Genomic DNA, 24,554 nt, shown 5'->3' on the forward strand with positions numbered 1-24,554 from the left:
AGTTATCGGTTCTGCCAAACCAGTTATCGGGGTGAATCCCACCATTGGTGACTTATTAGTGCCAAGTCTGGTAGTTTCCAAGTTCAGTAGTCCCCCAGTGGGTCCCCAACTGATGGGTCCCAGCCTTTCCTTTCAAAGATACTGAGAAAAGAGCTCTGGTCATGCAAGCCTTTATTTTTCTGTTGGCCCATTTTTTTCTCCAGGTGAATTAAAACCATTGACTAGCCTGTGGGTGGATGGGATTTAGTGTTGTTTAATTGAAATTTAATTAGAGTTCTAGGAATTTTTTCCTTTGACGTAGACTATATTTTCAGTTCTAGGTTTTAATAGGTTTGCTTTTTTTGTGTGTGTGCAAAGCGCTAATCTTATTATGTCTTTATTTTGCCCTTTTAACTTTCCAAGGGTAACGTTATCTCCAAGTTCTGAATGTATTCAGTACTTGTACAATTTAGCTTAAGCGTCTTTGTCTCAGTACACGTCTTCTTGATGTCCTCCTCTTCTCCCTGTCGGATTTGGACTCCTCTAATCTTTCCGCTCGTACCAGCTTGTGTGCCTGTGCTCTTTTCTCTCATACCCCTCTGTAGTACTTATCACACTCTGATAACTCCTCTTCCTCTGTCATCAGGCTGAAAACACTGTAAGAACCATATTTTGCTTAGCATTGTGTCTCCAATGCTAGTCCAGTGTCTGTTAGTAGAAAGTAGGGACCTAATAGAGGGTGGAAGTGGGGGGGAGGAATGGACAGATGGATGGAGTGATATTTATACTGAGCCCTTAAGTGATCAGTAGACTATTCTTTAGGAAGAGAAGCCACTAAAGTTTGTTCTCAAGGTCAACAGACATTTTTCTCTTACTTGACCTCTTAAGACACTGACTGAATAGGGTGAGTGTGGAAACCAGCTTGCAGCTTAGTGTATCCCCCTGAATGCTTCGTCCTCAAGGCTATACTGTGATTAGCGTTTGAAAGACATTTTCATGAAAATGAAAATATTCTCCAGTACTTTAATTAGGAGATTTTCCTAGTCTCTTATAGTCTTGTTAATTATTTATTGATGAATAACAAATCACCCCAAAGCCTAGTAAAAAAATCATTTATTGTTTTTCATAATTCTGAAATATGGTTGAGTCTAAAGCAGGGTAGTTCTGACTTCTTCACTCACATCGAGGCACTTCAGCCAGGATGGCTGAAACCAGCTGAGTGCTGATGGGCATCTTTCTATATATGGCCTCTCCATATGGCTAGCTGGGCTTTCTTCACAGCATGATGGTCTCAAGGTAGTAGATCTTTTAATGTGCTGGTTGTCTTCCAAGAAAGAAGAAGCAGAGGCTGCCAGTTCTCCTAAAGGCTGGGTTTGAAACTGGCATGTCACTGTACCTCATTTTATCAGTGGAAGCATCCCAGATTCAAGGGGAGGGAAAATAGACTCCACCATTAGGTGCAAGGAACAGCAGGTGCATTTAGGGAAGGACAGTAAGCATCTAAAGAAGGTGTGTACAAAAAGAAATATACATAAAAATAACATTTAAGCTACTACATGCTAAAGAAGCATATTTAAGTGACTGGTTTTAAAGAACTGCACTAAGTTTATTTGGATGAAATCTTGGGGGAAACTAAGGGGCTCCTTGTGGTCAGAAAACAGCTGACCAAACAGGTTTATCAAAATCATAGTTAGGACTGGATCAGTAATGGAGTCAAAAGTAGTATTCTGTTATTCTAGGTGGTAGTAAACACGTGGATGACAGATTTAATTATGTTTAGTGCTCTCTTATTTGTTAAAGGTCAAGTCTAATGATTTTTGTTTTTCCTTTTTAAAGTGAGAGCATACTGGCACTTTGATCCACAAGAATAAAAAAGATTCATTTCCTCTTCTTTTTCTCACCTTTAAGGAGAACTTAGAAAAATGTCACATAATTAAAGTTTCTTGAGTTGGTAATTCAGTGGGGAAATTTTGTAATACATTTTCTCTTTTCCTGGTCTTGTGATGGGAAATGGACTGGAAATGATTCCCAGTAGTCCTATTTCTTAACCTGAGCCATTTCCTGAACATTTAAAAAATATAATCATTATAGTTTCAAACATCTTGTTAGACTCAAATAATCAAGATAAGGACACAATAAGTGGACATATTAAAAAGCGTATGCAATTTTTCAAGCAGTTCCCCTTTGCTAATATTACACCCGATTCTTAACAGTTTTGACAATCTCTATAATTGATACGTTACTTTGAAGCTTTTTGAATGTAGTGTGCCTCTGCAATACTTACTGTCACATAGCTCTATGGCATTTCATGGGAACAGCTGTGTAGTAAGAGTCACCCTTTGTTTGTGATATTTGCAAAGAAACCAAGACACCGGGGTTTTAAAAGCCCTCTTGGAAGCTGAATGAATTAATATTTCTTCTGTGAAGGACTTTAGTGGAAAATAGAGTTCCTTACTTTCCTTCCTTTAGAGTAAGGAAGTCTTATTCTAAAAATAGGAGGTAAGATTAATTTTAAAGATGGACACAGTACAAAGAGGTGAAGTAGACACTACACAGAGAAAATGCGGGCAGGAAATAAAATTAAGTTATACATACAATATGTGCCCTGGAGTTCTCCACCTGTGCTGCAAAGGGGAGGGGTCACAAATTTGACCCAAAGGAAGAAGAGAAACAGCCGAGTTAGGTGCTAGCTGGTCCCCGCTCAGTCATTAGCCACGAAGAGCCAACAGGATAGATTCTGCTAGCAAAATGTTTTCATGCATGCTGTTTTGTGATCTGTTAATAGTTCCAAGCATTATAGTTCATGGGAGAAAAAATCCAGAACATTCTTTCCTGAGTCCTGAGGCCTCGTATACTCCTTATTGACATTACTTAACCTCTCAAACAATGTTAATTGCTTCTGTCTAAAGTCATGAGGCACTTTATTATTTAACATAAGCAGTTAAGCCTCATGAAACAAGAATAGTTTTTGGGTTTTTTCTAAATGAGAGGAGGGGAGATACAGAGACAGACTCCTGCATGGGCCCCAACCAAGATCCAGCTGGCAACCCCCATCTGGGGCCGATGCTCTGCCCATCCGAGGCTGTTTGCAACTGATCTGTTTTCAGCGCTTGAGGCAGAGGCTCCATGGAGCCATCCTCAGCACCGGGGCCAACACACTAGAACCAACTGAGCCATGGCAACAGGAGGAGAAGAGAGAGAGAGAAGTGGGAGGGGGAGTGATGGAGAAGCAGATCGTTGCTTCTCTTGTGTACCTCGACTGGGAATTGAACCCAGGACTTCTATACTTCAGGCCGACACTACCACTGAGCCAACCGTCCAGGACAAGAATAGTTCTTAAGTTCATAGGAGGGGGAGATAGAATTCACAGTTCAAGGATTCAGTCAGCAGATATTAAGGACTTTCTACCTGTCTGATTACCTTGCTCTTAGGCACTGGAGATGTAGCAGTGACAACAGCAGACATAAAGACAACTAAGAGATGGATGGTGATGATAGTTGCACAGCAGTGTCAATGTTATGACACTAAACTGTACACTTAAAATGATGAAAGATGTAAATTTTATGTTATATTTATTTTGCCACAATAAAAAAGTCAAGGCAAGTAAAAAAGCAATACGATAGGACTAGATCAAGTACCTGGGATGCCTGGGTGTGGCCGAAAGGCACCCTGGAGGGGTCATTGGGTCCCTGATCCAGAAAGAAGCAGGAGTCATCGCCCTGCATGACTTTTGAACTCGAGGGTGTTAAGTAATAAGTGCTATGCGTGACCTGTGGAGGAAGGGGGAAGCTACACAGGCGAGTAGAGACTGAAGTAACTGTCCATGCCAGACCCTGCTGTACTTGGAGGCCGGCCCCTTCTTCGCTTAACCAAGTCCTTGCCTGGTGCTTCCCTTCACAGACTGCCATTCTGAGACGACAGGGCCGGTACAGATGCTCCACAGTTCCCGCCCACGCACAGGAGGAAGCACAGAGCTTGTTTGTGACAGAGGTAACGTGTTTCTTCTACATTCATTTACATGACATTTTAAAGTCACTTTTTCCTAACGCCTCCCCCCCTTTTCTTTAAGCTTTAATGATATTTTCAAGAAAGTGTCAGAGAGGTAATTATATATTTTTTAAATGGAAGTTAAAATCAGAGAATAACATGAGGTTTTCAGAACCTGAAACTTAGAACTCTCAACGGGGGTAATTTCTTTTTTTTTTTTTTTCCTTTTCTTTTGCACTTTTCCGAAGCTGGAAACGGAAAAGCAATCAGACAGACTCCCGCATGCGCCGGACCGGGATCCACCCGGCATGCCCACCAGGGGCGATGCTCTGCCCATCTGGGGCATCCCTCTGTTGCATCCAGAACCATTCAAGCGCCTGAGGCAGAGGCCACAGAGCCATCCTCAGTGCCTGGGCCATCTTTGCTCCAATGGAGCCTCGGCTGCAGGAGGGGAAGAAAGAGACAGAGAGGAAGGAGAGGGGGAGGGGTGGAGAAGCAGATGGGCGCTTCTCCTGTGTACCCTGGCCGGGAATCGAACCCAGGACTCCTATATGCCAGGCCGACGCTCTACCACTGAGCCAACCGGCCAGGGCCTGGGGGTCATTTCTTGACGACAAAACATGAAATTCTGCAGCAGAACTTATAAAGGGCAACTGATAAACGGACTCATGGCTGTAATGTCAGAGGTCTTGTTACTGATATTTTTTTAATGGAGACTCGGCACACATATTTATGTTTTCATTTACTTTATTTACATGTTTGTAGTTGGAACTTATTTTCAAGACTAGTTCAGTAATTATGAAGTGCCGAGTGAAACTGAGCTGAGCCCGAGGATCCCTGGTCGATGTAGGACTACCGTTAGTCTTGTTTGAACGTACAGATAACGGTCGTCAAGAGGAGACAGGTTACTGCATTTGTTTCTTTGCTGCCCCCCCCCCCCGTGCCCTGCCCCCCCCCCCAGCCATCCCTCCCTGCTCCACCCCGTGGGGTATTTGTTTCTTCCTGCAGGTAATTTTAGGTAGGATGAACTAATTAGCTGTTTTAACTTAGTTTCTTAAAGTGCTTCTCTGTTTAAAAATAGTGGATTTTTATCCCCATTTTCTAGATGTCCATTGATAAATCTGCCCACCATGCTAAGGAAGTTATGTTTTTTATAACAGAAGACCAATTAAAATAAAAAGAGTTAGTTTCCACTGAGGTTTTTAAAAAATTATATGTGTATTTAAATTTTTTAAAGTATGTTTGCTCATCTTTCTGAAAAGGTTACTTCTTATTTTATGTCCTTTGTTACTATATTAGGAAAATTAATTGTAGACAAATGCAGCCAGGTTATGTTTATATAATCTCAAATGTTTATTTTAAAACGGGATGTAAGCAACTTGTGACCTACCGGCGAAACCTAGCCTGCGGCCAGGTTTTATAAATAAAGTTTTATTGCAGCACAGTTGTCTATGAACTGCCTATGGCTGCTTTACATTGCTTTTACATCACAGCTCAGAGTTGAGTGGCTGCAACAAGGGCAGTATGGCCCTCAAAGCTGAAAATATTTACCCTCTGGACATTTGCAGGAAAAGTTTGTTGATTCCTGTTTTAGAGCATATAGCAAAATTATTCATTATTACTTCAATTTCCCTAATTGCTTAAAAAAATACAGTTTTTGAAGGGCAACTCTCCATTAAGTTCTTTAATCACTGAAGGTTGAGCAATAGCATCTCCATCCTAGACTGCCAGAGCCAACATACGAAACCCTCTTGGGACCCTTCCACGAGGGTGGAGTGGAACAGCACTTCCTCTTCATCCTCTTGTCCAGAGGAGAATGACCTAATGGCTTTTTAAAAAACAACTTCAAAAACCTTTCAGTATAACTTCAAAATATTATTGAATTTCACAAGTTTGAAAGGTCATTCATGAAATCAGTCAGATCCCTGTGCTTTCAGAGACAATAGTTCTCTAGAGACCGATTTCTGGTTGAACCCATTGTCTCCTAGACTTTCTAAATCCCCAGAGGGATGGGGGTTAGTTGCCTTATTCTGTGTTTGTACCTTGGAATTTAGTAGATGCCTGCTATGTGGGCAGCCAACAGCGGCTTATTAAATGAATGATCCTCTGGCTACTTAACCTGGCTAATATGTTTCTTCAGTTATGTTTCTTTCTAGCTTTACCTAAGGTATTAAAAATCTGAGCACTCAGGTATTCCATTCATACATAAATACACATAATTATGTATGTCTTTATTTTTTAATTAGGTACATTTTATGTTTCAGAATGGTTGTAATGATCTGCAGGAGATTTCGGTGGCACAACTCTAGTGGCCGTGCTGATGAAAAACCAGGTGGCCCTGAGGGCTGCTCTCTGATTTGGCTTCCAGAACAAAGAGAATAGGGGCACGGCCACAAGACCTTGTCAGACACAGTCAGGCTTGACTTAGCTATGGTAATAGACCTACAGACAGTAGTGGGAAAATCCAGCCCTAAGGATAATTCTCAAATCATACTGGTTTTGGAATGTGATTTTGAGTATGGATGTCTGATGTTCTAAATGTGAAAATGCTTTTGAAAAAAGTTGGTAAGCATTTATGAGAATAAAATAGTATTTAAAAACATTTATAACTACATAGCAAGGAAATCTAAAAGTTATTTAGCTCCTACATCTGACTCGGGTCTTAACCATCTGTGGTATTTATTTCACCTTTCTGACTGATGACATGAAAAATTTACACTACCTCCTCTTCACAACCTTGTCAGTAAAGTGCTTAGCATAGAGGCTGGCACAAGACAAGCTCTTGTTCATGTTACTATAGTTCTTTTTATGACTTGGGGTGAAAGAGAGTTTGCCTCAGAAGGCCTTTGGGATTTAGGCTATGAAATACATGAAAAGAAATAAGCAGAATAAAGACTTTGTTTGTGATGTTAATTACAGAGGCAAGTCAACTAGAAAAAACATAAAATACATTTATCTAGCTATGTTTTCAAGTTGATTACACAGAAAATTATTTTGACTAAGCTGATGGTAACTAAATCAGACATTTCACCTTTTGATTTTGAGTTATTTGTATTTGAAGATCTGGCAGATGTCGCCTTAAAAATCCTAAGGCTCTTTATACGACACAGTGGATTTGCTGGGTCGATGAATGAAAGACATTGTGCTGGCCCGTTGAGTCTGTCAGTCTCTGTAGGTTAGTGTCACCGTTAGAATCTTTAGCAGTGGAATGCTTCATACTTTGTGTATTCTATACATACACACACATCCACACGAAGATGTCATGGTGCCACTGTGAAATGGAATCCTTCCTCCTAATAACCTCACTCTGTCTCTTATAAATAGAAGGAACAACTGAGGGCAAATTTATATAATATTGACTGACAGAGCCAATTATAATATTAGTAAATATCAGGAAAGCATCTTAGGGTTCACGCTTTCTGTTCACTTTGGTTTCCTAGTAGAGTCCACACAACTTCTTAAGAACCAAGTGCTTTTAAGTCAGAAACTGTCCACTGTTATGTAAGTGTAGCAAGAGGAGGTGAAGTTTGTCTCCTGTAATCTACCTTCAGATCATGAATCCTCATTCTGGGTAACTTAAAGTGACCCTCTCCCAAGGGTGATGTTTCAGTGGTGCTTAAGCCTTCCAGAGCCTCTGATGGTGGACTTGCAGGCATGAGACAGTTGAGAAGAAAGAATTTTTTTTATGTTTGTATGAATGTGCATTCATGAATTATCCCAAATGTTCTCTAAAAGTTATCACATACCTTTTTTTCATTTTTTTAAATCCTTCGCCAATAGTGCATCAAAACCTATAACTCTGACTGGCATCTTGTGAACTATAAATATGAAGATTACTCAGGAGAGTTTCGACAGCTTCCAAAGTGAGTAAGTGGGTAAACCAAAGTGGGGTTATTCACACAGGGAGAATTCTCTGCACTTAAAATTTTAGAGAGGTATGAAACGTCTATGCAATCAGAGTAATTGGAGAAAATATTTCTAGGTGGTTTATGTGTATATGGGGTAGCGGTTGTTTACCAGGCATTTGATAATAGAATTTATCCCAGTACTCTGTGATTGGCAGGTGGTAATAAAAACAGATGGATTAATTATGATTCGTGATTCTTTTCACGGTACCACTGATAAAACACAAACAGATGACATTTTTTTAGTGAGAAGTAGAAAACAAAGAAAATAGGAGGGTATTGAAGTATGCTACAATGTGTTTATCTTAAAGATAATATTTTTAAGAAAAAGATTGATGTTTATTTTATATTGAATAAATGAACATTTTTCTTATTTCTATTGAATAAATTTTATGTTAAAAGTATATCAAAGAACGAGGCATTACCCCAAATTTCTTTACCTCCTTTAAAGTATTAACTCATTTTAATACACACCAAAAGTAGGTGTATTTAGATTGATTAATGGTAAGTAAAGTAAACCAGGGATAGGTAGGTCTTACCTTGAGAAGATATCTATTATAAAATGATTCACCCTTAAATGTTGTGGTTGTTGATTATGAAAATGGAAAGCAAATCAGGATGGATTGGTTTCGAAAGTAACCCTCGACACGATTTGGGACTGCTGCCCATATAAGATATATGCGGCTGGCATATTTAATAAATTTCCTCCTTTAATAATACTCTTCAAAACTCAAAAAAAAAAAAAAAGCAACCCTCACCAATGAAAATTTAACTTGAATGTTATTAATATATTTTTCTTTGTGTTTGTTGCATCTGTGGGTTTGATTTGTTTATACTAATCTTGGTGGACCTTGCTATTTGTTTTTCTGTTTGTGTGGTTCAGCCACTCCTCAGGAGTGTTTAGCCAGCTTCTCAAGTGCCTATTAAACCTCAACCCAGAATACTCCCTTCCAGCATTATCTTCTCCAGATGTTTATGCTGCTTAGTTCTGTGTTTACCCAATACTCGTGTGGGGATTTTTAAATTCTTCCCATTTGATCAGATTAACCCATCTTCACTGATCATCTTGTCGGTACTATTTTCATGGCTAAAAGAGAATAGACTGTGAGATATTACTACATGATATAATTATACTGCTGGCAGATTTCACTTTTTGGCATTAAGACGGGTTTCTGATTGAGATGAGAATGAGAGGGAAAATTGTAACAGTGATTAAGAACATAGATTCTGTTCTATGCCTACGTCATCTACTTGCTCTGCTCTCTGTAAGCCTCAGTTTCCTCATCTATGATTTGTCCTTAACACCGGTTCCCCCCATCTAAAGGACAGAATACATGAAGTACACAGCACAGTGCCTAGCACATAATAATTTTAATAAATGCTAGCTGCTATTATTGTCATGTTTTCTGTTGTTAATGCCATCATCAAAGATTGTTGTTCGTAATCGCTTTAAATGTGAGAATCTCCTTTTCCATGTTCTTTCTTAACTTTCATATTAAAAATTATTCTACTAAGTCTTTATTTATTAATAAATATTCCCATTTAAAAATACATACATAGCCTGACTGGTGGTGGCACAGTGGATTAAGCATCGACCTGGAACGCTGAGGTCGCTGGTTCAAAACCCTGGGCTGGCCTGACCTGTGGTGGCGCAGTGGATAAAGTGTCAACCTGGAAACGCTGAGGTTGCTGGTTCAAAACCCTGGGCTTGCCTGGTCAAGGCACATATGGGAGTTGATGCTTCCTGCTCCTCCTCCTCTTCTCCCTCTCTGTCTCTGTCTCTCTCTCTCTCATCTCTAAAATGAATAAATAAATAAAAATAATTTTAAAAAATAAAAATAATAAAAATACATACATAAATCCAAACAGACAATGCTATCTTTCTGGCATAGATTTTGGAGTTCTCTTGACTCCACTTGAAAAGCAATGGCATTAAAATGGTTTTTATTCTTTATCTGAGTGGGCCAGCTTTGGATCTGTTAAATGCTGGTTCATCTGCTGGGAGAAGAAATGAAGTGTCTCTGATGGATGAGGTAATTATAAAACAAGTTTTTTTCTTCTTTTTGAAGCAAAGTGGCCAAGTTGGATAAACTTCCGGTTCATGTCTATGAAGTTGATGAGGAGGTTGACAAGGACGAGGTAAGATGATTACTCACAGATTTAAAAATTGATTTATTTTACAGATTTAGAAGATTAATTAGGAAATTATCAACATTTAGTCAAAACAGGGTTTGGAATGTTTCTTGAAATGGGAAGAATTTTTTTTAAATGTGTTATTTGATTGAAATAAGGTTTCAGTTTCAACTTGACTACTTAGCATACATAGCGTGTTCTCCTGGGCCTGTTTATTTGTTCTGAGATCATTTTCAAAGGCCTGGATAGGATTTGGCTGTACTTAAAAGATATCAAGATTACTTAGACCTTAAGTTTATGTTGTTTTTCAACAAGGTGTCTTAAAACAAACTGGTAGCCAGTAAATTTTAAATGGTGGGTTTTCAGTGATTGCTTTGAATGAAGTATGTAGTATCCAGGAGCTTTGATTTTAATAACCCTGCTTCCCCTCCTCTTGGAGAAATTATTGTGGCTGGGGAAGTGTACAGAACATGAAGGTGACTGTGTCCACTGAGCAAGGGAAACCCAATGAAACGTTAGTGCTGCCCATCTCTGCATTGCTCATTCTCCTTTACTCACTTATTGGATACCTCATCGTGAGTTTAGTTTTTCTTTTCTTTTTTTAATTGTCAGCTAAGCCAATAACACCAACCACTTGAGAACTTTAATGATGTCCTTGGTAGCAAATTATTTTAGAAGCCACTTTTTAAATAATTCAGGGAAGAGGAGGTAGTCAATTAAAATGAAGAACAAGATATTAAAAACTTGGTGCTGATTAATAGTAAAAGGAGGATTGACCCTGGCCAGTTTGCCTAATGGTAGAGCATCGGCCTGGTGTTTGGAAGTCCAGGGTTTGATTCTCTGTCAGGGCACACAGGAGAAGTGACCATCTGCTTCACCCTCCCCCTCCCACTTCTCTCTTCCGCTTGATTGTTTTAGCGCATTGGCCTCAGGCGCTGAGGATAGCTCCATGGAGCCTCCACCTCAGGTGCTAAAAATAGCTTAGTTACAAGCGTGGCCCCAGCATGGGCCCACACGACAGGGGTTGCCGGGTAGATCCCAGTCGGGGCACATATGGAAGTCTGTCTTTCTCTTTCCCCTCTTCTCACTTGGAAAAGAAAAAATAATAATAGTAATAATAAGAGGAGGACCAGTTAAAATACCGCATGTAAGGACACACAAAATGAACTGTAAAATCGTAGTCAGATGTTATTTCTGTTATTGCTAATAACAATAATAATGCCACCAATATTAATGTTGAGATAGTCTCAAAGCATAAAATGGGTTGTTATGCAATTGTCTCATTGATTACACAAATAAGGATCATGTTAGAGACTAGTGTTAGGAGGTGTGAGCTAAATTGCGTGATGCTGTGTAGCCTTCTCTTCCCAGGGTACCTGTTGAAGTGTATATTGGGGACAGCCTTAAAAGGGCAGAGGAGTCACAAGGGAGCCCTCTTAAAGAGTGTGGAAGGGTGAGGTGGAAGACGTGCTGGATTATGTATGTGTGTGTTTATATATTTCGTCAGTCTGTTTATTATATATACAAATATATGCCTATGTTTTTAGCAGCAGCTGGCAGCTCAACCCCCTTAACCTTAGATCTCAGAGTCTGGGGTCAGAACTTGAAGAAACTTTTTTTTTTTTTTAACTTTTCTAGCCTCCTTTCACTTTTCACTCTCCTCCTTTCCTCTCCCGCTGTGTGTTCTCCCCTCTCTTCCCTTCTTCTCTGTGGCCCTGTCATGTTACCTCTCCTTTCTTTATTGCCTCACGTTTCCTTCCTTCCTTTCTTTACTCACCTTTCCCTGAACTAAGCTGCTGGGAAGTTTTCCAGGAATTTGCTTTTGTTCTTTAACTATAGGGGAGTGTAGTTTGAAAACATTTTTCAGGAGACCAGGCAAGACTTGACAACCTGAGCGGTCAAGTATATAGTATGTAGTTTTTGTGGTTCATTAAACACGTAAACATTTGGAGTGGAACTAGCTTTGTCTTTTAATGGACTGGGGTTTTCAGAAATTGAGGCTTGGCCCTCTCTTTCCCAGTGCAGTGAACTCAAAATGACTTGTAGGTGTCAGGGTCCGATGGTGAAGGAGCAAGGGGCAGCCTGGCTCCGGATGAGTAACTCTCCCAGTAACCAGACGCCCGGCAGGTAACACGGGTAACAAGGAAGATTGACTGCAGTTTTTCTTCTCTCCTAGGATGCTGCCTCCCTAGGGTCTCAGAAGGGTGGGATCACCAAGCACGGATGGCTCTACAAAGGCAACATGAACAGTGCAATAAGTGTGACCATGAGGGTAAGGAGACTTATCACCCTGCTTTTCTCTCTGATTAAACTCTTTTTGCTGTAGGTCTTAGGAATAATGCTCAAGATGAATAGGCATGCTGTTCTTCCTGACAAAAGTGACATTGTCTGGTTAGTAAGATGCCTCCCTCTGGTTAGTAATATTGATGCCCATTTGTACAGACCCTCCACCCACTTCTCCTTGTTCCCCTCTCACTACCAGTGTGAAGAGATCATCATTGGGCTGGTATGAAGGTGGGATTGCTACCACAGGCATTTTTCTCTGTGTTAACTATAAAAATGATACTTGGTACCTCACAGAACATCACTGAGAGACTAAACCTAAGCACTTTTGTGGAAGTATCATGACAAAGTCAGGCAAGTAAAAATTGAGGACTAATGGGCAAGTGGTTACATTGGAAGAACGTTGCAAAGAGGAAAGTAAAGCCAGTATGAAAATCTATTCAGGAGAGAACTAGGGCCAGGGAAAGACCATCACTAATAGCAGAGAGAAAAGAAACAATGGGAGAGGGGTAGGAGGAACTGGGAGATAAAAATTGAATTGGGGAAAATGCTGTCTTACTGCTGAGGCTGGAAAATCGTTCAGGGTCACGAGGCAGGGCAGAGTCTCTGTTCCCCATGAGCAAGAAACCCTGGGGCTCTGAGAAAGTTTCTGTCCTCTGAATTGCACCCCAAATTGGAGCTCACTGGTACTGCTTTGGGCTAGTTATAAAAATCTCCAATTCTGTGGGTGAGAAAAATGACCCATGGATGTTAACCTCTTTAGAGTTGAAATGCAGTAGAATTATTAGATGTGAAGGAGAGTCTGAACTCACCCAATTACTGGGGCATTGGCCAGAATTACATAGATTTGTTTTGCAGAGAACTGAACTGATTTTCACATAAGTGTCAAATTGTGAGTTATTGATAGAGATGGTGGCTCTTCTCATTTTGAAACTATAGCTGTGTGTCTGTGTTTTTCTCTCAGTCGTTTAAAAGACGGTTTTTCCACCTGATTCAACTCGGTGATGGATCCTACAATTTGAATTTTTATAAAGATGAAAAGATCTCCAAAGAACCAAAAGGATCGATATTCCTGGATTCCTGTATGGGTGTGGTTCAGGTAAATATGGCAAGAGTTTTATCAAGCTTTCTTATTTGCAAAAGTACTACCTGTGAATTTAAGCAAACACTTCCGAAAATGGCATTTTTGTGGTAGAAATAGAATAGCTAACTTTAAATAAGAAAAGGCTTGTGTTTCATCGTTTCAGAAGATTGCAGGTATGACACAGTGATAGAATTATGGTGTAGTGGACACAAGTGCTCTGGTGCATAAGGTCTTTTTTTTTTTGTATTTTTCTTTCTTTCTTTTTTTTTTTTTTTTTTTTTTTTTTTTTTTCATTTTTCTGAAGCTGGAAACAGGGAGAGACAGTCAGACAGACTCCCGCATGCGCCCGACCGGGATCCACCCGGCACGCCCACCATGGGGCGACGCTCTGCCCACCAGGGGGCGATGCTCTGCCCATCCTGGGCGTCGCCATGTTGCGACCAGAGCCACTCTAGCGCCTGACGCAGAGGCCACAGAGCCATCCCCAGCGCCTGGGCCATCTTTGCTCCAATGGAGCCTTGGCTGCGGGAGGGGAAGAGAGAGAGAGGAAAGCGCGGCGGAGGGGTGGAGAAGCAAATGGGCGCTTCTCCTGTGTGCCCTGGCCGGGAATTGAACCCGGGTCCTCCGCACGCTAGGCCGACGCTCTACCGCTGAGCCAACCGGCCAAGGTTGGTGCATAAGGTCTTACGTTTCAAACCTGGCTCAGCCACTTCTAAGCTATGTGACCTTGGGCAGCCTGTTACCTGAAGTCTCTTCATTTGCAAAATACAGATAGTGATAATGTTTCCTTAAGAGGGTAAATGAGAGGACTGGATGAAATAACTTGGAAATATTTAGAGCAGTTCTTAGCATCTCAGTAATAACCTTTATCACTACCATCATAGTACCAATGACAGAGTAGTATATTGCAGTATTTTTCAATATACTAAGATTAGAGTCATACAACATCAGGGTGGTTAACTCTTTCATGGACTGTCACTGGTCTGTGGACTGGCTGTTGAAAAACACTGGATTAGTCAAGAGATTGGGTTTTTAGATCCAGACTGAGTTCAAATTCCTACTCTACCACTTACCAACTGTATAACCTCGGAGATATTATTTATCCTCTCTGTGCCTCAGTTTCCCCCCCCTCTCTCTTTTCTTTTGAGAGAGGCAGAGAGAAAGAGATGGAAGGACAGACAGGAAGGGAGAGAGATGAGAAGCATCCACTTGTAGTTGCGACACCTTGGTTGTTCATTGATTGCTTCTCATATGTGCCTCGAACAGGGGCGGGCGTCCCCAGTCGAGTCAGTTACCCTTGCTCAAGCCAGCGACCTTGGATTCAAGCCAGTGATCTTGGGCTTCAGGCCACCCCCCTTTGGGCTCCAGCGACCATAGGTCATGTCTGATCCCACGCTCAAACTGGCGACCTCAGGATTCCGAACCTGGGTCCTCAGCGTCCCAGGCCAATGCTCTGTCCACTGTGCCACCACCTGGTCAGGCAGTTTCCTCATTTTAAAAATGAGGATAGTAATAGTACCAAATATGGCTTGTGAGAGGAACCGTATCAAGTGTAAGAGCGTAGGGACAGTCCTGGCACATGGTAAGCCTGCATCCAGTGTTAGATGTTTTTATCATCGTGCTGTTTCAGCTGTAGAGTTCTTAAACATTACTTTTGATTATATGTAATACATGAATATATACACATCATATATCTCAAACAGTACAGATAACTGAAAGTCCCTGTTGACCCCAATAGCTCCCTTTCCCAAAGAGCTGCTTTTACCAGTTTGGCGTTCACCTTCCATACCGCTACAGAATTGTCTTTGAAAGCAGGCTGCCAGTTTCCCATCCAGCTGTTCAGCCCTCCACCTGTATCCCTGCCATTTTTCAGGAAGATGTAAGGCAGCAGCTTGCAAGGATACACACAACACAGGATGCCTTAAATCGACAGTGGGTTTGAAAGCAGAAAGATAAACAAAGAGTCAAGGTAGGGTGGAGATAAAGTGGAATTAAAGTAAGGAGAAAATATGTGTTATGAAGACCTAATACTAGCGAGCTCTGTGCTCTCTAGCTTGTAGACCCATTCAGTACCACAGCGCACATGGATACAATCTAATTAGTCAGAAGCTGCCGCAGCAATCTCAGAATGAAGAACATTCAGGCATTTCTCTTGGGGGCCCTCATACAGAGGGCACTGTGTAATTAATGAACAATCTCCTTGACAACTCCTCACAATAGATACAGTCAGCATTATTAGAGAATTCTCCCTTAAAATGACTCGATATTGGCTAATGGCATCAGCCCAAAGCTAGATTCTACAAGAAAGGTTGTTCTGTAGGGCCAGCATGGTTAAGGTTCGCCACACAACTCTCTGCTCTGACCCTCAGGTATGCTTGTGTACTTGTTGTTTATATGTTCATGTTTGTGTAAAATTAAATTGCATTTTCATCTAAGTAATTGTTTGTCTGATTTAAACAGTCCAACAGTGCAGAAAGGTAATACCAAAGGCACATTTCTGCCTGCATCACTTCAATCACCCCACACTGCACTCTCCTAAAATGATCATTTTCAACTCTTTTTATTATCGTTTCTAGGATTTGTCCTTATATTGCTAGATAAGGAGTGTCAGTGCTCTTCATTCACTGATATGAACATTATGTGCTGGTGATAGGGGTTTAGCTCCTGCCACCTACCTTTCTGCTCTGATCTGGGCTACAGTTGGCCCTTAAACAACACGAGGGTTAAGGGTGTCAACCTTCTGCAGAGTCACAAACCCATGTATAGCTCGCCCTTTCTCTCTCTCCTTTCTTTCTTTCTTTCTCTCTCTCTCTCTCTCTCTCTCTCTCTCTTTCCTCCCTCCCTCCCTCCCTCCCTCCCTCCCTCCCTCCCTTCCTTCCTTCCTTCCTTCCTTCCTTCCTTCCTTCCTTCCTTCCTTCCTTCCTTCCCTCTCTCTCCTTCCTCCCTCCCTCCTTCCCTCCCTCCCTCCCTCCCTCCCTCCCTATCTCTCTCTCTCTCTTTCTCCCTTCCTCCCTTCCTCCATTTATTTTTTGAGAGAGAGAGGGAAATGAGAAGCATCAACTTATAGTTGCAGCACTTTAGTTGTTCATTCATTGCTTCTCATATGTGCCTTGACCAGGGGGCTCCAGTTGAGCCAGTGACCTCTTGCTCAAGCATGCAATCTTGGGCTTCAAGCCAGTGACCTTTGGGCTCAAGCCAGAGACCATGGGATTGTGTCAATGATTTAAGACTCAAGCCAGCGACCCTGTGCTCAAGCTGGTGAGCCTGCACTCAAGCTGGATGATCCTGCAGTCAAGCCAGCAACCTCAGGGTTTCAAACCTGGGGCCTCATTTAGTGTCTCAGGTTGACACTCTGTCCACTGTGCCACCACTGGTCAGGCTTTTTTTTTTTTGTAATTTTATTTATTGATTTGAGAGAGAGAGAGAGAGAGAGAGAGAGGCAAGGGGGAAGGAGGAGGAAGCACCAACTCATAGTTGCTTCTCATATGTGCCTTGACCGGGCAAGCCTCAAACCAGTGACCTCAGCATTCCAGGTCGACACTTTATTCACTGTGTTAAATAAAGTTATATGTGGGTAACAGGTCAGACCCACATATAACTTTTGATTCACCCAGAACTTAACTACTGCCTGCTGATGACCAGAAGCCTTACAGATAATATAAATAGTTAACATGTATTTTATGTTATACATATATACTGCATCTTTACATTCGTTTACATTTTTCTCAACTGCAAATGGTGCCATATATGATCTCTAAGTATGGTGCATTTTTATGATAGTAAATAGTAAAAAGACAAGTATCTACATATATATTATCTATTTATGACATACTGTGTTCTTAATTTTCAATATTTCTAGGTTATGCAGTTTATCTAAAAGTTTCTTTAAATTGTCACAAGTATCAAAAAGTTTTTTCAATACATTTACTGAAAAAATTCACATATAAGTGGACTTGTGCAGTTCAAACCTGTATTGTTCAGGCATCAAATGCAGTTGGTTTCTTTTTTCTTCTTTTTTAAGTGAGAGGAGGGAAGATAGAGAGACAAACTCCTGCATACACCCCCACTGGGATTTACCTGGCTACCCTATCTGGGGCTGATGCTCTGCCCATCTGTAGCCATGTTCACAATGGAGCTATTTTTAGTGCCTGAGGTAGAGGCTCCATGGAGCCATCCTCAGCGCCTGGGGCCAATGTGTTCAGATCAGTCAAGCCATGGCTAAGGGAAGGGGGAGGGTGGAGAAGCAGATGGTCGATTCTCCTGTGTGCTCTGACTGGGAATCAAAGCTAGGACATGCACACGCTAGGCCAAACTCTACCACAGAGCCAGCCGCCAGGGCCTGCCGTTGCTGTCTGAGCCTCTGCACAGCTGCCATCCTGAAGAGTCCCATACCTGCTTCCCTGGGTTGGACTCACTGTGTCAAGGATCCTGTCTTGTCTTCTTTCTTGTCTTACTTTCTTGGTTTCGAGGAGTATATCCTCCAGTAGCTTCCTGAGAAATCACATGTAAGATGTTAATTTTTTGATGGTTAGCATATCTGCAAATATCTTTATTTTGCTTTGATACTTGACCGATAGTTTGGCTAGATGTAGAAATCCAAGGTAATGTTTACCTTAGATGTGAAGTCATTTCATTGTCTTCTAGGTACTCATGTTGTTTTGGGGTGTGATGTTATTCTTATTCCCTGTTCTATGTGATCTTCACTTTAATCTCCGGTGACCTGAAATCTAGGTTATTGTATCTTGATATTGATTATTTTTTAATTTTTGGTAAGCTTTTTGTTAAGTCGTAACATAAAAATAAAAGATATACATATAATGCATATGAGACTGAATTTTTACTAAGTTTGGATCTCTTCTGACTTAGGTGCTGAGAACCCTGGTCTCACTCTGATAACTGCCCTGCATGTTCTAGCCACCTGGGTCCTCCTGCCCTCCAGTCAGTCTCTTCGACTCGGGGAGGCTGCAGGACTCTGGTTTTCCTTCCGCCATCCAGCTATCGCCCCCAGGCAGAGAGCTAAGAGAGTGTGGGGGCTCATTCTCCTCTGTCAGGGATCCCAGGCCCACCCTCCCTGTGGTCCACTATGTGAAAACCATTGTCTCATCTCTTCTGTCCAGTTGTCTAGTAGTTATGATCCAGAGTAAGTTCAGACCCTGATACTTCATCGTGGTCAACGGTAAAGTTGGGAGTCCAAACTCAGATGTTTTCAGGGGTCAAGCAGGTAATTAAGTGAAAAAAGTGACCTGGATAGAAAGTAATAGGGCGTGCTTAGGACCGTGACAAACTGGAGAACAGGTGGTCCCAGTTAGAGGATGATGCTGCAAGGTGGAAATACCAGCTCAGGGCTGCCGGACCGTCAGGTTTTCCAAGAAAGGGAAAACTATGGTCTGACCTGTGGTGGGGCCATGCATAAAGCACTGACCTGGAACGCTGAGGTTGCCAGTTTGAAACCCTGGGCTTGCCTGGTCAAGGCACATACGGAAGTTGATACTTTCTGCTCCTCTTCCTCCTCTCTAAAATGAATATATTTTAAAAAGAAAGGCAAAAATACAAAATTTTAGTTAAAGCCTGGTGTTCTTAATTATTGGTAACTAATTTAAAAAGCTAAAACACTATGCAGGGCCCCCCAAAAAGAGGCAGTGGAATACATGAAAGTGTTTTGGGCCCTGGATCAAAGGTACAGCATCACTTATGTTCACTGAACATCATTATGTGTCCACAGCTAATTGGCATGTGGATGTCTCCCCTCCAGTAGCCCAGCCTCACCTGGAAGCTGCCACCGCAGAACCCAAGTCGTGTCCAAATGTGTTTATTCCCCGTGTAAAGTAAGGAGTACCAGAGTGAGCTGTCAGTGGTGACAAATTAACTTCTTGTGTGGGATTCTCAAATAGGAATTGGATTTATACTTTTAAGTTGAGAGACTTTCTAAGTTACTTTTTAGTTGGCTTTTTTGGCATTTGGAAAGCTGGAAGCGATTACTTTGTTTTATGAGCGTTCTGTGGCCTGTCCTCAGCACAGCGTGTGGATGCCTTGCTCCCTGGGCTCACTCCGTCTCTGGGGCACATTGGAGAATCTGCAGCTCCGACTTCCATGGACATCTCGTCCTTCGCATTCTTTTTTGCAGTTTGTGGCTAATGAATGCTGTTTTTTATTTAATGAATTGTCTCTAAGGCTTCAAAAAATTTCAATTATTTGTTTTCATCTATATCTGTCGTAAGCTTAAGCTGCAAAACTTGTGGTTTAAGTGTTTTGCGGGGTTTTTTTTTTTAATCTATATTGCTACTGGACGTTACTTAAAATTCAGTTGATTAATGCTGTGAGTTCAAAGAAATGCCTGAACTGAAATTTTAAAATAGACCTGTATGGGATTCACTTTAGAGTATTAAGCCCTAGAAGTATTTTAGAAGTTTGACATGATTATATAGTAGTTATTTTGTAGATAAGGAAACAGGAATAATTCAGAATCGGGGCCTAATGTTCTCCCCCACCCCCTTTTCACTCTTTACTTCCATCATCGTGAGTCCGTAAGGAATGTAGGGGAAAGCAAACAATTTCACATCGAGGCTCTGACTCTGACTCTGACTCTGACTCTTGCCTTGGAGCGAAGTTGCAGTGAGGCCCAGGGAGGCCGTTAGGGTGCCCACAGCAGGCAGGCCGTGCACAGCGGGGTGTGGCTTGGCCGGGAGTGGCACTCTCCTCCATGTTTCTGAGCACTACACAGAGATACCGCTGGGAGGGTGGCCCTGTCCCTAAGACCTTCACTGAACAGCCCCCACGGGGCCTGGAGCTAGCTAGCTAGAATTTTAGCGCCCTGTCCCCCACAGATTGGAAGGAGTTTGTGATATCATGGCCCTCAACCTGTTCCTACAAGGAATCTTGTGCCATGGTCCTTAGAGCTTAATTTCTCTCTAATACAGCCCCCCCCCCCCCAACCCAGGGGCTGTTTGGCAATCTCTAGAGACGTGTGTGGATCTTCACAGCTGGAGGGGAATGCTACTGTCATCTAGTGGGTAAGGCCAGGATGCTGCTGTCCCACCTACAGTGCACAGGGCAGCTCTCACAGCAGATTTATCAGCCCCAAACATCAGTAGTGCGGAGGTTGAGAAACCCTGGTCTAGGGCACTTTTGTCCTTCATCATTTCAGCATGAGCACTACTGTTTATACACTTTGAGTCAGACACCCTTCCACAGGAATGGAAACCACAGGCATCAGGGAAGGGGAAGGTAGACACAGTATCCCCACACCTTTTGGGATTCATCAGTGATGAGGACGTTCCAGATTAGGAAGTCAAGCATATGGATAGATAATAGTTTGCTTTTAAAAATATGATACCAGGCCCTGGCCAGTGGCTCAGTGGATAGAGCATTAACCTGTTCTATGAATGTCCTGGGTTTGACTCCAGTCAGGGCACACAGGAGAAGTGACCATCTGCTTCTCTCTCACTTCCTCTCCCCCTCTATCCCTCCTCCCCTCCTGCAGCCAGTGGCTCAATTGGCTTGAGTGTGGCCCCAGGCACTGAGGATAGCTTGGTTGGTTGGAGTGTGTCAGCCTCAGGTGCTAAAAATAACTCAGTTGATTTGAGCATCGGTTCCTGACAAGGGGTTGCCAGGTAGATCCCAGTCCGGGTGCATGTAGGAATCTTTCTCTCCTCTTCTTGCTTAAACAGAAATGTAATACCATACACTAGATCAGCGGTTCTCAACCTGTGGGTTGCTATGTATTTCCCATGGCTTTAGGCGACCTCTGTGTTTTGGTCATTCGACCCCCGCCGGGGTCGCGACCCACAGGTTGAGAACCGCTGCACTAGATCATTAAAAAAAATAGGAGTTAGGGAAATTGAAGATTTTCAGTGAAATTTCATTTGTTCAGATATTTTTCAAGAGCCTGTTATTTGCCAGGCAGTGTTCTGGAAGTGGTAAGGTAGCATGGAACAAAAGAAATCCCTGCACTGAGGAGCTTCCATTCCGTTGGAGGGGGCAGACTGCAAATAACATGCATATGTAAAATACATACTGTGTCAGATGGAAAAACAAAGCTATAGAGAAAATGTAGCAGGGAAGGTGAATAGTGATGGGTTTTCTGGGGAGGGACTTGTTCTGAAATGCCAATGAGATAGCACCCATCAGCAAATAATAGGGAAAAACTTGTTTTTTAGCACTAGAGAGACAGACAGGAAGGGAGAGGGATAAGCATCAACTCATGGTGTGTCACTTTAATTGTTTCTTGATTGCTGCCCATATGTGCCTTAACTAGGAGGCTCCAGTTGAGCTAGTGACCCCTTGCTCAAGCCAGTGACCTTGGGCTCAAGCCAGAGACCTTTGGACTCAAGTCAGCCACCATGGGGTCATGTCTATGATCCCCTGCTCAAGCTAGCGAGCCTGCATTCAAGCTGGCAACTTTGGATTTTCAACCTGGGACCTCAGTGTCCCATGTCAATGCTCTTATCTGTTGTGCCACCACTGGTTAGGTGAGAAAAACTTAAAACAAATGTTTTTCCACTGATTTGGGGGGGGGGCGGAAGATAGAGAGGGAGAGGGGGAGAGAGAAAGAGAAGCATCAAATCATTCCACTTAGTTTTTCCATTTATTTATTTTGTTTTATTTTATTTTTTAAGTGAGAGTGCAGAGATGAAGAGACAGACTCCTTCATGCACCCAGACTGGGATTCACCCATTGGCCCTCATCTGGGGCCAATGCTCTGCTCATCTAGGGCCACTCACAACTGAGCTATTTTTAGTGCCTGAGGCAGAGGCTCTACAGAGCCATCCTCAGTGCCTGGGGCCAATGTGCTTGAATCATTTGAGCCATGGTGGCGGGAGGGGAAGAGAGAGAAAGAGAGAAAAGGGAGAGTGAAGGAGAAGCAGATGGTAGCCTCTCCTGTGTGTCCTGACTGGGAATCAAACCCAGGTCTTCCACATGCCTGGTCAATGCTGTACCACTGAGCCAACCAGTCAGGGCCTTAGTTGTTCCATTTAGTTATATATTCATTGATTGCTTCTCGTATGTGCCCTGACAGGATCGAACTCACTACCTTGGTGCTTTATCCACTGGGCCACCTGGCTAGGGCCCATTCCAATTCTTTTAAAATATGTCTCATTGTCCTTTTTCCATTTCAGAACAACAAAGTCAGGCGTTTTGCTTTTGAACTCAAGATGCAGGACAAAAGCAGCTATCTTCTGGCAGCAGACAGTGAAGTGGAAATGGAAGAGTGGATCACAACTCTAAACAAGATTCTTCAGCTCAACTTTGAAGCAGCGATGCAGGAAAAGCGAAACGGAGACTCTCATGAAGGTCGGTAGGTCTGACTCCCAGGGCAGGCAACCCTGCAGGTGTCTCTTACTTTGGCCGGAGGACAGAGGAAGGAGACATATATTGCGCACTACATGAGAAATGACAGGTAGTCTGTCACAAGAAGATTTTGTCACATAGTGATTTACTACCTGACATTTTTTATGAGGAAATCATGTAATGGGAAGAAAGCTTTGGAGGCAGAAAGGAAGACCTGAGTTTGAATCACAGTAATCAATACCATTTTTCAGCTCGGAGACCTTGGGGAAGCTGCTTACATTTTCTGCATGTTGCTTTACTCACCTGTAAAATCAGAATAAAAAGTAGAATTTGCTGGCCAATGGGAAGATTAAGTAAAGTAATGTATATCTAGTAGCTAGCATAGAGTCAGCACTTAAGATACTAATTATTGTTATTACTGTTATCATTAATCATATCCTTTGGAATTTCTAAGACAAAGTTAGGATAATGAGCAGAAGCCTCAGATTATATTGGTGGGAAAAATCTGGCTACTTTCTTTCCAAATCATTTTTTTTTTTCAGTTCTTTAGACAGGTAATTCTCAACTCTGTGTCTTAGAAATGCCTAGGAATTTTAAAAAATATATTATTTCCTTTGTTCCATCAAAGATTCTGACTTAGTTGTCCTGGGGTGGTACCTGGAGAGGCCTGACTTACAACCTGTCTGATGGGTGTGGCCCTGTGGGCTGGTGCCTGGGCGGTGCCTGGAGAGGCCTGACTTATAACCTGTCTGATGGGTGTGGCCCTATGGGCTGGTGCTCATGACTGGTATCAGTTCTCATCAGACAGTGTCAGTGCTGTACCCTCTATCAAATTTTGAACTTTCGTCATTTGGCTTGAGCATCAAAATTTATTTTCAAAGCTCCGAGGTATTTCTAATGCATATCCAAGGTTAAAACACAGTGTGTTCAAAGGCACATGAAAGAAATGACCTTCTTCCTTCTGTTTTAAAAAATATTTGTGTTCAACTGCAGTTGAGTCAGTGAATCTGTTTTTGCTGTTTTAGATGATGAACAAAGCAAATTGGAAGGTTCTGGTTCCGGTTTAGATAGCTACCTGCCTGAACTTGTCAAGGTAACATTATCTTAAATCTTCTGTCTTCATAGAATGATGTTGAAATAGTTTTCATTTCGGCTGTTGAAATGATTTACTAAAATGACACTGTTGGCCCTGGCTGGTTGTAGTAAATCTTTAAAATAACATTCTAGGCTCTGGCTGGTTGCTCAGTGGATAGAGGATTGGCCTGGTGTATGGACGCCCCAGGTCTGACTCTTGGTCAGGGTACACGGGAGAAGTGACCATCTGCTTCTCCCTCCTTCCCTCTCCTCCTTTTCTCCCTCTTCCCCCTCCTGCATCCAGAAGCTCTATTGGTTTGAGTGTGGCCCTGGGAGCTGAGGATGACTCCATTGGAGTGCATCAGCCTCAGGCACTAATAATAGCTCGGTATTTGAGCATTGGCCCAAGATGGGATTGCCAGGTAGATCCTGATAAGAGCAAATGTGGGAGCCTGCCTCATTATCTCTCCTCCTCTTGCCTAAAAAAAGAAATCTATTGTAATTACTGCTCTTTCTTTTCTAATTTGAATATTTGCTGAGGTGAAATATATCACTGACCTAAGTCGGATTTCAGTCTGTTTCCCAGAAAGTGCCGTACAAACAATTCTTTTTTAATTATTCTTTAAGTGTTTTTTCCTCCATAATATTTGATACCATACTATAAGTATTGAAGAAATAACCAAAATATATAGGTAAATGCTCCCATGGTAACAAGCTACTTACTGTGTTCACACATTTGCAGCCTGTATTCAAATTACTAGGCACAATTCCAAAGATTATGGATTCATGTGAATTTTGCCACTGAACCAAAGGGGGGTTGT

The 24,554-nt window shown here is 42.1% G+C and overlaps 1 protein-coding gene across 30 annotated transcripts in view; it reads left to right on the top strand.

Annotated features, from left to right (window-relative positions):
* The window catches only part of DOCK9 (dedicator of cytokinesis 9), a 345,301-nt gene that overhangs the window by 183,089 nt on the left and 137,658 nt on the right, over positions 1-24,554 (top strand). For all 30 annotated transcript variants that reach the window (XM_066236469.1, XM_066236475.1, XM_066236493.1 and 27 more), the window contains exons 3-9: positions 3,880-3,969; positions 7,747-7,829; positions 9,941-10,010; positions 12,181-12,276; positions 13,252-13,386; positions 22,488-22,662; positions 23,685-23,752. In XM_066236469.1, coding sequence (XP_066092566.1) covers positions 3,880-3,969; positions 7,747-7,829; positions 9,941-10,010; positions 12,181-12,276; positions 13,252-13,386; positions 22,488-22,662; positions 23,685-23,752 — 717 coding nt within the window. The remainder of the gene's footprint in view (positions 1-3,879; positions 3,970-7,746; positions 7,830-9,940; positions 10,011-12,180; positions 12,277-13,251; positions 13,387-22,487; positions 22,663-23,684; positions 23,753-24,554) is intronic.

Source organism: Saccopteryx bilineata, chromosome 6 (genome assembly GCF_036850765.1).
Source record: "Saccopteryx bilineata isolate mSacBil1 chromosome 6, mSacBil1_pri_phased_curated, whole genome shotgun sequence".
In the NCBI taxonomy this organism is placed as follows: domain Eukaryota; kingdom Metazoa; phylum Chordata; class Mammalia; order Chiroptera; family Emballonuridae; genus Saccopteryx; species Saccopteryx bilineata.